Source organism: Eptatretus burgeri, chromosome 11 (genome assembly GCF_056783735.1).
Source record: "Eptatretus burgeri isolate ZD-2024b chromosome 11, Ebu_testis_v1, whole genome shotgun sequence".
Lineage (NCBI taxonomy): Eukaryota > Metazoa > Chordata > Myxini > Myxiniformes > Myxinidae > Eptatretus > Eptatretus burgeri.
Window position 1 is genome coordinate 10673527 of NC_140971.1, and position 12947 is coordinate 10686473.

Genomic DNA, 12947 nt, shown 5'->3' on the forward strand with positions numbered 1-12947 from the left:
TTCTTGTTGTTCTTCTTGTTGTTGTTCTTGTTGTTCTTGTTGTTCTTCTTGTTGTTGTTCTTGTTGTTCTTGTTGTTCTTCTTCTTGTTGTTCTTGTTGTTCTTGTTGTTGTTCTTGTTGTTGTTCTTGTTGTTGTTCTTGTTGTTGTTCTTGTTGTTGTTCTTGTTGTTGTTCTTGTTCTTCTTCTTGTTCTTCTTCTTGTTCTTCTTCTTGTTCTTCTTCTTGTTCTTCTTCTTGTTCTTCTTCTTGTTCTTGTTCTTGTTCCTGTTCTTGTTCTTGATCTTGTTCTTGTTCTTGTTCTTGTTCTTGTTCTTGTTCTTGTTCTTGTTCTTGTTCTTGTTCTTGTTCTTGTTCTTGTTCTTGTTCTTGTTCTTCTTCTTGTTCTTGTTCTTCTTCTTGTTCTTCTTCTTGTTCTTCTTCTTGTTCTTCTTCTTGTTCTTGTTCTTGTTCTTGTTCTTGTTCTTGTTCTTCTTCTTGTTCTTGTTCTTCTTCTTGTTCTTGTTCTTCTTCTTGTTCTTGTTCTTCTTCTTGTTCTTGTTCTTCTTCTTGTTCTTGTTCTTCTTCTTCTTCTTGTTCTTCTTCTTCTTCCAAAACCTTAATCTCTTGTATAGACAAGATCCGGATCGCCTTAAATACTGAGCACATGTACACCCCCTCACATAGACGGTGCCTTTAGAGAGCGTCTATCATGAACTTTTAAGTATATTCAGACATTTGCTTTAAAGTTTCGAAAAGTTGACGTTACTATTTAAAGATTATTCCATTTATCGTATTGTAATTTCGTAAATACATTCTATATAACGTAAATACATCATGACGGGTTTCGCTATTGGGTTAATGAAGACACTTGACGAAATATCGGAAGTTGTTGTTGCTGTTTTTTAAAAATAAAATTTTAAGTTTTTTTTTTTTAAGCCGACAAAACCTTTAGGTTTTGGACGCTGCTCTTGGACACATTTGTCCTTGTTATTTTTCGGGTAACAGCACGGCGTATTTATAAGTTGTGGAGACCGAAAACTTGGGTGTGCCGTACGGTCTTTGATTTGATGTCGCACGGTGACCTTAGGGCGTTCCTGCGGCGGCCATAGAATTTTGAAGGCAGACGCAAGGCGACCGCAGGGGGACCGCAGGGGACCCTAAGCCGAACGTGCGGCCAGACGGACGGTAACGAATGGGTTAATTTTTTTTTTTACCAGTTCTTTTGTTTCGGCTTGTCGAATTTCTACGGCGAACGTAGAAATGAAAAAAGTTATAACTCCACGTTATAATTCCACGGCGACCTTACGACCTGTAAAATATAGCCATATGACGTAGGGCCACCCTGAGGCCACCTCAGTTTCTCTGCGGCCACCGCTCGTTTCTGTCAATTCAGAGGGCGTACGGCCACCGTATCCTCGCCGTAGTTCAAATGTGACTGAAGCCTAAAGTATCGATCGACACACAAGAGATGCTTTCACGAGGACTTCCACCGACTTACTGAATGAACAAAGCGCGAAGATGCGGGTCGAACAGGTGGGGGAGACACGTGAACAAACATGAATGCTACGTTGTGTTCGGTTTTTTAAAAAATGTATTAGATTTTTAGGGCAAAATTTTCTCAAAAATTGTTCGGATTCCAATTTGTTCAAACAATGGGTCGTTCGGAATCTGGGGGCACCACGGTGTATTATAGTTATAGTATATTCAGTTATATATACTGGTATATTTTTATTTCAGTAAAAAAAGAACTGGTATATATACCCACTCGTTACCGTCCGTCTGGCCGCACGTTCGCCTTAGGGCCCGCTGCGGGCACCTTGCATCTGCCTTGAAAATTCTATGGCCGCCGCAGCGACGCCCTAAGGTCACCGTGCGACATCAAATCAAAGACCGTACGGCACACCCATGTTTTCGGTCTCCACATTTTATAAATACGCCGTGCGGCTACCCGAAAAATAAAAACATATGTGACTGCTACATTGTGTGACCGTGAAAATACTGCGGCCGCCGTATAATTGCTGGTGGCCGCAGATTTTGGAGACCCCACGGCCGCCGTGGCAAATGTGACCTAGGCCTTACTAAAGTCAAAATAACCCGAGCTTTATCAGATGACCCAAATTGTGTAATTATAAAGGCAGGTGGAATTTTAGCCCACCACCTCTCCCACGGCCCACATCTCACCAATTGGCCAAGGGAACCAAACCCATACAATATATATATATATATATATATATATATATATATATATATATATATATATATATATATATATATATATATATATATATATATATATATACATTCTTGGATAAGTCAAGACTCGTGAAAGAGCCACAAAACAGAATGGACGAGAACCAAAATAACATAGTGGAAAGGGGGAAAATACACCAATAGCAGAGTGGAGGGACACCATAGAAGGACACTTGGAGAAAGAATGGGAATGGGGAAGAATAAGAGCAATGGGAGGAGGAAGAGGACTTGGGGTCAAACTGGGATGTAAACTCAAACACATCAAGAAGAAGGGAAAACCAGGGATGAAACCAGCAAGGTTACACAAAACGAAAAGGAGTTGGAGGAAGGTGATGGGGAGAAAACACAAAAACCTGGAAAGGAAGGGGTGTGCTTGGGGAGTGCTATTGAGGGTAGAAAAGATCAAGATAATGGATGGGAGATGGCCTGAGGTTGTGTCATCTTTGAGTAAAAGCTCGAGAGGAAAATGGTTAATTTTATCTGCCGTGATGGATCACAAAGCACTGACGTTTCGCGCTTTACCCTTCGTCAGAGAATTTTTGCTCCGCGGAATGGTAGAGCCTGAAACTTCAGTGCTTTGTGATCCTTTATGGCATATAATTTTAACCATTTTACTCTCGTGTTTGATGCCTCCACTGCCGAAGGTATTATATTTGCGGGTTGTCCGTCCGTGCATGATGATTTTGTTTCTGCGATAACTTGTGAACCGCGGAAGAGGTTTTGACCAAACTTCGTACAAGCATATATTATGATGCTAAGATGAACGCTAAGATTTTGGGGTCAAAGATCATGTGACCTTTAGCTGAAAGATGCAGATTTTCGTTGCCATGATAACTTTTGAACCATTCAAGAGATTTCAACCATATTCGGCATAACTATGGACTGTGATACAAAGATGAACTGATTCAATTCGAGATTGGACAGGTCAAAGGTCATGTGCCCTTTAAAAATCATTTTGCAGACCATAACTTAAGGTCAAAAAATCTGATCTCTCTCCTCTCTCCTCTCTCTCTTCTCTCCTCTCTCATGTACAACTCAAATCACTTTGCTACCGCTTCCAAAAACTTCCAGTTTTGCAGTACTCGGACATGTTAAATAAGTAGGTGTATAAGACATTGCACAACGGCGGTAAACTTCCGGAATTTTTAAAATACAACCTTAGTTTAAAATCATTATTTTATTCAATATAATTACACACTTGAACATCGTGTGGTGTAATGTGTTTTTTGAACTCTCTAGTTTTATCATGCAACAAAACCTGCATTGCAGTCCATATTTGTGAACCCAACTGCTTTTATGTTTGTTTGTTTTTGCAACATCTGAGGCTCATGAAGGAGCGACATCTCACACACACACACACACACACACACACACACACACACACACACACACACTCACACACACACACACACACACACACACACACACACACACACACACACACACACACACACACACACACACACACACACACACACACACACACACACACACACACTCACTCACTAGTAGACTTTGTGGAAATATATCGACACATATACGACATTAACAAAAACACAGCTCGGACAGAGTGACGTAACTTCCCCAGACACTCTGGGTACCGGCGACATACCGATGCCATTGTTATGATGTCTTCTCTCTCTGCACTCACTAATGAAGGAGAAATTTCCTCATCATGGATACCAACCGATGAGGTTTCTCTGTGTTCTATTCTTTAAATACTGAGTGTCAAGTGAGGAAACAATACTGAACATTTTAAAAGCCTTTGGTATGACTCGGCCAGAGTCAGAATCGAACCGCCGAGCTCCCTGACTTTCGAAAGCAAAAACATCTGTCCAAGGCCGAGGCTTAAAATGCCAATATTTCTCAATTCCCCATTGGAGTCGTGATGTTTGGTAATTCATATTTTGATAGCTTATTGTGTCGGCACAACTGCGAAGGAGTTTTCAGTTCTAAGTTAATTAGATAACTTTTCATTTAATGAGATATTGTATTAGTCCCCTCCCAGTTTTACTGGAGGGGACTACAGGTTTGCGGTGCGTCTGTTCATCTGTACGTCCCATCTGTGGTTTCTCTGACTTTTATCCCACACCCTTTCCATGTTCAAATGAAACTTGGTACATGACTTTATTATGATAAGGTACAGAAAAAGTTAGTTTCAGGACATTTCGTCAATTTTTCACAGAGTTATGGCCTTTTTAAGATAGAAAATATCACATATTATACATGGGTCAGTGTTCAGCTGCCCTGACTCCCCGCTCTGCTTTACACCCATTGGCTGGACAGCTGGCCTGACTCAACCCCAATAAAATAATGTGCTGCCATTGCATGAAGCAGCACAAATTGGCAGGCCTCAGGTCTTAGGCCTTGGTGTTCGTTAGTCCACGACCCAGTACAATTAGAATGATTCCAGGTATATAAGCACGATGTATTATATTTGCACATAAGCCTTAAATGCATATTTTTGCTTCATGTATGTACATGGGGTTATTTTTTAATATGAAACAGGCAAAAGCCTAGAAATGAATGAAATACCGTGGGTTAGTTTCTTCTTCTTCATTTTGGTTCCGGTATCGGCTCGAGCGTGCATTAAAAGCAAACTAATTTTTATCTCCAGTTTGTTATCCTAGTTGTCTTTATTGGTTTCTAGTCTACAAAATATATCAGGAAATGAAAATCGTTTTTCCTTTTATTCGGCCAAATAGACCCAAACATGGCTGGTGAGAGAGTTTGTTCTTCTTCATTTTGGTTTCAGTATCGGCTTGAGCATCCGTTAAACGTAAATTAACTTATATCTCTCGAACATTCATTGGGACCGGTGGGGAACGTATTGCAAAGCAATTCTCGCTCTTGTTTTTCTTTAATTTTCAAGAGCATTTTATTACCATGATGTACGAGATAAACTGAACAATATTTTGCATGAATTAGTCATTCTTCTGAATTTTGTTTCCCTCTGTAATAGCTATACTTGTGTTGTCTGCAGGAAGTAATGGCCCTCAAAAATTTTGCATTGAGAAAGTGGGGAAAGAGACTTGGCTACCACGTAGCCACACATGGTAAGTTGTGCAACAAAAATATGTTTCCTTGTTTTTGAGATTATACTTTGACCACTCTGAGAAGTGAATGGATCTGCCCCCCCCCCCAAACTTATTTTTTGGTGTTGTCTACCGATATAAAACACAGTGTATTTGTGTGTTTGTGTATTGTGAATTTGTCTGTTCCCCTTCATAAGGACAATTTAAGAAGAGTTTTAAAGGTCAATCTTTTCAAAAGACTGTTCACTACGGTCTATTTTTTTCAGGATAAAAAAAACCTCAAGACATTTTCCATAAAAGAGTACTTACGTCTCTTCTATTGAAATTGCAGATGGTGACTTGCAAACTGACCCTCCAGGGCGGTGTACAGAAACATATTTTTTTTTAAACTAACAATAAATACAAGGTGCAGGGTGGTGAAATTCGCTGCATGTGAGGTGTGACACGCACAGAGTAAAACGAGTGTTCATTTACGTCCGTAGGATGTCTAATAAATAAGGAAGATAGAAGCACACCTGACGCTAGGCCAAGGCTTCGTACTTTGGCACACTCACGAGGTTGGACTGTCGAAATGTCCCAGAAGATAAAGAAAATATGATCACTTTTGTACGTGTAATGTTTTAAAATTACACTTCGTGCTACGAAACCTCATATCTTTTGGTCTCCTTGAATATTTTGAACAAAATAATTCCAACCAATGATGGGCTTTTACACTAATATATTATATATATTATATATATATATATATATATATATATATATATATATATATATATATATATATCATTAGAAATGAACAGAAAAATAACCCACATTATAAACATGTGTGGAAAATTACAGGCGCAGACCAGGAATTGAACCCAGTCCGCTGGCAAACCGTGCCAGTGCTCTGCCATCTGAGCTATCTGGGTGGGTGACCCACTTGCTGAGCAACGCAATTCTTCCACTTTTATATAAGTGCCACTCTCTTTCCCCCCACTGTTTCCGGGGCACTCGCTGCGAACCATCGGAGCAGCAAGGGCCTGCTCACGAAAGGATGTGTCCCCCCACAGAGGCAAGACCCTCTCGACAGCAGGCCCTCGCTGCTCTGATGGTTGGCAGCGAGTGCCCCAGAAGCATTGGGGGGAAAGAGAGTGGCACTTGTATATGTGGAAGAATTGCGTTGTTCAGCCGGTGGGTTGTCCAGATAGCTCAGGTGGCAGAGCACTGGTACGGTTTGCCAGAGGACTGGGTTCGATTACCGGTCTTGGCCTGTAATTTTTCCACATATATGTGTGTGTATATATATATATATATACATATATATATATATATATATATATCTCCAGACTCTGTGGCTCTGAGTCTGGGAGGTTGGTCGTTGAAACCTTGGTTGAGTCAAACCAAAGACTTAAAAATAAAATAAAAAGGTATGTGCTTATTCCTCACTTGCTGTTCATCATTTAAAAGGATAAAGCATGGACAAACTATGCTAGGAAGGCAATGGCAAACCATCCACTATAAGGGGGATTGCTTCAGCAGCAGCAACGCTCTGTAAAGAGTATGGTAGATCAAATCAAAAGTGTGTGTGTGTGTGTGTGTGGTGTGATATAATGGCTGCTTAACTGTAAAAGTGGTAAAAATAAAGCTGCAAGTTGTGGTGTCCGAGGTGCAGACAGATACGAGCCGAGAGTGTAGTTGTAACTCTGGTTTATTGCGTACTCGGATGCACACCACTCTGAGCCTCTAGCGGGCGCATACAGATATATGCATGCCTAATCACGTGACTATTGTCACAACTACTCCATGCCCCCTCAGCTCTCTATGCCCATACACCACACTCCTCCCTCCGAAAAGTATGATTATAAAATGGCAACATGATACTAATCAAAAATCATTGACACTATGACACAAAAAGCAACTAGTGACAAAATGGCACAAAGCAAAAGCATTAGCACTGGTACACAAAAAGCAACTGGTGAAAAAGGACACTAATCATTCAAAATCCCCCCAAGTACCACGTCTCTTGATCCACCCTGGGCGGACAGCGCCCCCAGACGGCCCATGCTGACACGCCATCTGGCTAGGTCGAGGTGACACCCCAGGCGAACCTCCCCCTGCACCATTAAATGCCCCCGGTCGACAAGCTTGCTCGTCTCCCTCGGACAGGACTGAATCAGGTAAACGCCCCGAGTCCACTAGCCCCAAGGGCGCCAGCACATCTGGCCTTCGCGATATCAGGGGTGGGGGTGACGCTGAACAGCGAATCTGCCCCGGCTCCCCGCCATCAATCCGAACCAGGCGATTTGCTGGCTCCATTACCTTTGCAGGTTCATCGGTGGCTGAACATATCACATTTCCACACGGTAACGAAAACACATTAAGCACTGTCGGCGCAGATGTAAACTTCCCTTTACGCCAAGCATGTTTCCCCATCTCAACAAACGATCCTGCCTGCTCATTAGTGGCAGGATGACACAACATTTAACAAACGATTCTGCCTGCTCATTTGTGGCAGGATGGCACAACACTTCAACAAACGATTCTGCCTGCTCATTTGTGGCAGGATGGCACAACACTTTAACAAACGATTCTGCCTGCTCATTTGTGGCAGGATGGCACAACACTTTAACAAACCGTTTAAGGTGTTGAACACCGCCGCGATGCACAAGATCATTACACACATCTGTGAGGAACGGCGGATCATTGCCAGAACCCAATCTCTCGGGTATGCTTTTATTATCAACGATCGGCCGCAGCCCCTGCACAGCAATGCCCGTCGAAGCACCCCGCCAAACCACACGCTCCGGCCACCCAGAGAACGTACCGATCACAATCGAACACATTCTGCTCACGCGCGGCTTATCAGCATTTGCCTGCCCAGCAGCGCAATGCTTAACCACTCGTTCAATGTCTCTCCCCAACCCCGGCCACCACAACAACATTGTGAACAACCATAGCTCGGTTGCGGAATGAACGGCCGAAGGTGCAGAGGCGATGCAGACAGCGCTGGAGGCGATCACGTGCTGAATGATCGCCTGCAGGACACGAGCGCGCGCCAGATCATGAGCCGCTCCCACCGTCGAAGGCAGCTCGCTCCAATCCCCCGTTGAAATTGCCTGAACGACACGGGCGAGTACTCTGCTTCAATCCCCCGTTGGAATCGCCTGAACGAAACGGGCGAGTACTCTGCTCCAATCCCCCGTTGGAATCGCCTGAACGACACGGGCGAGTACTCTGCTCCAATCCCCCGTTGGAATCACCTGAACGACACGGGCGAGTACTGTATCATGAGCCGACTCCACCGCGACCTGCCTGGCGGTGACCGGCCCGCCCTGGACCTGGCTCAGTGCACACACATTAACCTGGTCGGCTGATTCAGACGACGCCGGACCCTCCGTGCAAGGCAAGCACGAGGGACCGTCGCAATCGGCATGCTTCCCGCGGGCCTCTGCGTAAGGCAAGCGCAAGAGACCCTCGCAGTCGGCATGCCCCCCGTTGCTCCGGAACTGTATATCGTAGTTGTAGGAAGTAAGGAACAGACACCAACTCTGCATCCGCGCGACCCCTGCCCCCAGCAGGACCTCGCACACGTGCTCCAAGGGAGGCACCCTCCCTCCTTCCTCAAAAGCTTTCCCTGCACGTCCTCGAGTTGTTCAGGCTCGTTGCAAAACAAATCTTGATGCTTTTGAAAAACCTCCTCCGACTGATCCTCTAATCGGCTCAGCACGGGTCACCCAAGGTGAATGGCTGGCGCTGTCTAGTCTAGCCTGAGGCTAGTCAGCCAGTCTCGGCCCAGGAGTGCCGGCCCCTCCCCTCGTACCACAAACAGCGAGAGCACGGCGCTTTGACCTCGGTAGGTTACAGATACGTCTGTCAATCCAAGTGGCGTAATCGCTTCGCTGGTGTACGTGTACAGCGTGAGGGTAGACCTGATAAGGTTGAGACTGTTGAGTCTATGAGCGGTCTATTCACCCACGATCGACACCGCGGCCCCGGTATCAATTTGAAAAACGATCGGTGTCTCGTTCACCTCGATCTCCACTGTCATTGGTCTTGTTACCATAGGACCAATTGAAAACAGGCTCATCATCAGCTGCAGGACCTGCTCTGGGTCGTCTGGGTTTCCTCGTGCAGGTCGCAGGTCTTGCTCCGGGACGTAAAAGCGTACGTCTTGTACAAAACCTCGCACAGGTTGCAGGTCTCACCCCGGGTCGTCGGGGTGGCCTCGCACAGGTTGCAGGTCTTGTCCCGGGTCATCAGGGTTGTCCCATGCCACGTGGACCCTGGACCACCTGTGAGGCTCTGGCCGGCAAAGGCTTGGACATCTCTCAGCGTCTGTTCGACGGCCGATGCCGTTTCGACTGCTGAATTGAACGTAATGTCCTCGTACTCCAGCCGTAGTATCGTCGAAACCATGTCCGAGTCTTGCAATCCAGCAATAAAACTATTTTTGAGCCTGGCCTGCCGTTCACTCGACATGAATTTGCAGGCGACGGCGAGATGTCTCACCCGCGCGGCGAAACTCGCGATGGGCTCCCCTGGGCTCCTTGCCAGGTGATCAAACTCGTACCGCACCAGCTGCGATGATTTTCCCGGCGCCGTGTGCGCCTGGCAATCCAATTGCTCCGGCAACAACCCAAAGTCATTGCCGACGAAAACATGCACTCCGCCATGAGCCCCAAGCCATCGTCGCCAATTGTGGTGTCCGAGGTGCAGAGAGATACGAGCCGAGAGTTTAGTTGTAACTCTGGTTTATTGCGTACTCAGATGCGCACCACACAGAGCCTCTCGCGGGCACGTACAGATATATGCATGCCTAATCACGTGACTATTATCACAACTACTCCACGCCCCCTCAGCTCTCTATGCCCATACACCACACCAGTAAGTGGTAAAACCAGTGTTCCTGATAAACTCCAGGAGCACTGAACATGATCTGATTGTCATGATATTCATTTGTCTGTGCTGATGTTTTTCCAACGTCATGAGCATGTAATCACGTCATTGTTCAACCCCTGAAAATGCATTACAGTCCACATATACTCTCATTCATGAACCCAACCCTTATTATCATTTCCCAAGTCATTGAATTTGGAGCAGGTTTAGCGAAACACCTGTGCCTCTCTTCCTCTTCACCCCCAGCTTTAACCGCCTCGATCTGCCTCCTTACAAGAGCTTTGAGCAGCTTAAAGAGAAGCTGCTTTATGCCATCGAGGAGACCGAAGGCTTTGGGCAAGAGTGATTATGGAATAGTTTTAACTTGTTCACGACCAACTTCCTCAAGTTTATACCTGCCTCCAACTACAGTCAGGTCTTGGCTGTGTGCTCTTCATTTTTCAGTCAAATTTATTTTTCTTCCAATTATTCAGGGACCTGTCGTGTTCTTAACTGCATGCACTAAATCTTCTTTTTACCGGTTTCAGTTGGCTTTGTACCTACCCCTTAATGATTTTTAAAATGTTTACACAAACAGGTGTGTGAACATTCCGTTTCTCTTTGACGACAAAATACAGCTTGTACGTTGATCCTTTTGAAATGATACTCGTCTTTTTCTTTTGGCAAGATGCACTTGGCCTGTGTTTGATTCTGAAAACAAAATGATAACGTGAGATTTTAGCCTTGCAAATCATCGATTCGATTCCTACAACTTTTGTTGAAGTATCCCTGCTTTTAAAGCAATGGACATGTTTGCTGGTTCTCAGCATGTTCGCACACACGTAAAGTAAGGACACGGGTTACAGTCGGCAACCTTTTGTGTGCACATCCAAGTGGATCAGTTCAACCGCTCGTCTTTGCATTCCTGTCTTTCTTTAACGCCTTGGATTTAAACATGCATTGTGCATGATGTACAGTTTTTAGATTGAGATGTACACAATGTGATTTTTCTTTTTGTACATATGTTATAAAAAAAAAAAGAAGAAAAATGAAGTAATATCATGTTTATCATCCTGATTCGACGAAATACCAAATAGAGACCCGTTACAGAGAATTGTGTGTGCTTTGAATTTGGCATCGAGCATTCCAATTCATCTGTCGATCTTCATGAATAGCCCTTTGAAGATTTGGTTGAGATAGAGTTCAAGGTCTGGACCTGTGGGCTTATGTGTTTTTAAGAGATGGTTAGCATCCAATTTGAATGCGATTGCAGTGCCCTACACCAAGTCCGGCTGGCTCTGCTGCCCGATTTCGTTGTGCCACCAAAATGCCCCTTCGGAGAACATCCAATGGCGAGACAAAATGAATAAACTGGTATTGGCAGTTCCAAGCAGTTTGAATTAATTATTTTGGTGTTTTTCTTTTTCCTTCTGGCATTGTATAATCTCCCAAGAGGAACAACATGCTTCATGCTGTTTCCGTCGAAACGAAATCGCCCGTTGAGGTTCGATTGCAACTTTTGTTTGAAGTCATGTACATTATCTTGTGTTGCAGTTGAGCGAATGTCACACTGGAGGCTGTCGGGAGAGCCTAGAGATATGTGCACTCGCCTTTGAGCTGTTAAGCCTGAGTTTTAATCTCGGCTTGGCTACTATTTCTGTCGTCCTGGTGTTTCACATGCAGGGCGAGGCATTAACGCGCACGCCGTCCATCGAACGGACATTTCACACCGGTCGTTGGTGGACGTTAAAGATCCCACGGTGTCTTTCGCTAAGAGTAGGCGAGTTATCGTCAGCACCCTGGACAAATTACAAATTCTTGCCATGGTCAAATGTCAGGCCGAGTCAGCCAGTTCCACGAAGACTTGTGCACCAGGATCGTTGCCTACGGTGGAGCCCACTGTTGGGAATTCTTGGCACCATTGAAGAAGGATACGTCACATTTAGCGCACTAGTACTTTTATAATACATTTATTGCTGTAAGGCATGAGGAAAGAAAAGGAGGTTCAAAGAGGATTGTCGTGTGTCGTGTACAGTAATATCGATTTTGAGGCATTAAGGCTGGCTTTTGCAGTAGTATCGGTGGAGGTGTGGAAAATATTTTATTTTGGTACTCTTCTCAATGCCATTTTTGCTGGAAACGAGTAACAGCTGGAGGGACTGCACAAGACCCCCCAAAAACCCCCCGTGCTCATTTTGACCTGAGGCTTCTGTAAAATAAATCTATTTTATATCAATGGAAACGTAACAAAAATGTCATATACCACTCGCAGGAGAAAATTATCTTTAACCAGGTCTTAGTTTGGTCGACGTAATCTATATCAAATGTGAATCTTGAAAGAAAAATCTATTTTATCGGTGTTATTAATAATAAATGTTTATGCATCAAATCAAATTTGTCATTTGTACCATTTGTAATGCAAAGCATAAAAAAGTATATTGTTATGGCAATCACATCGGACAATCGGTCGAGATGCTCCAAGCCGGATTAAGGGCCTATTCCCTCCTGCACCGAGCTTGATTTGGAACGCCAGCGGCCGATCGAGCGGCACACCTGGGCACCTTTCCTCGCCGTGGTCGTGATCGAGAGGAACCCGAGTGGTGGTTCTAACCGGCGAGGAGATGAATTTACTAATGAGCGTTGCACGCTCCAGATGTGAGGGTGAGTTTTTCGATAGAACACACTGAAGGTCATCATCAATTTGCAGTCTTGTTCGAAGTTTTGATTTCATCACGAAGAGGGATGACAATCCGTTCTCACACAACCATGTCGATGGAAACATGATCCGGGCATAAACAGCCAAACTTACAACCACAGGGTATGGAT

At 44.5% G+C, this 12947-nt stretch overlaps 1 protein-coding gene across 3 annotated transcripts in view; it reads left to right on the forward strand.

The window, feature by feature from the left end:
- LOC147016492 (NEDD4-like E3 ubiquitin-protein ligase WWP1) overlaps nucleotides 1-12515 on the forward strand; it is an 88168-nt gene extending 75653 nt beyond the window's left edge. For all 3 annotated transcript variants that reach the window (XM_085845184.1, XM_085845185.1, XM_085845183.1), the window contains exons 23-24: nucleotides 5213-5285; nucleotides 10389-12515. In XM_085845184.1, the coding sequence (XP_085701310.1) occupies nucleotides 5213-5285; nucleotides 10389-10488 (173 nt within the window). In that variant the 3' untranslated portion in view covers nucleotides 10489-12515. The remainder of the gene's footprint in view (nucleotides 1-5212; nucleotides 5286-10388) is intronic.
- Nucleotides 12516-12947: the final 432 nt, after the last annotated feature.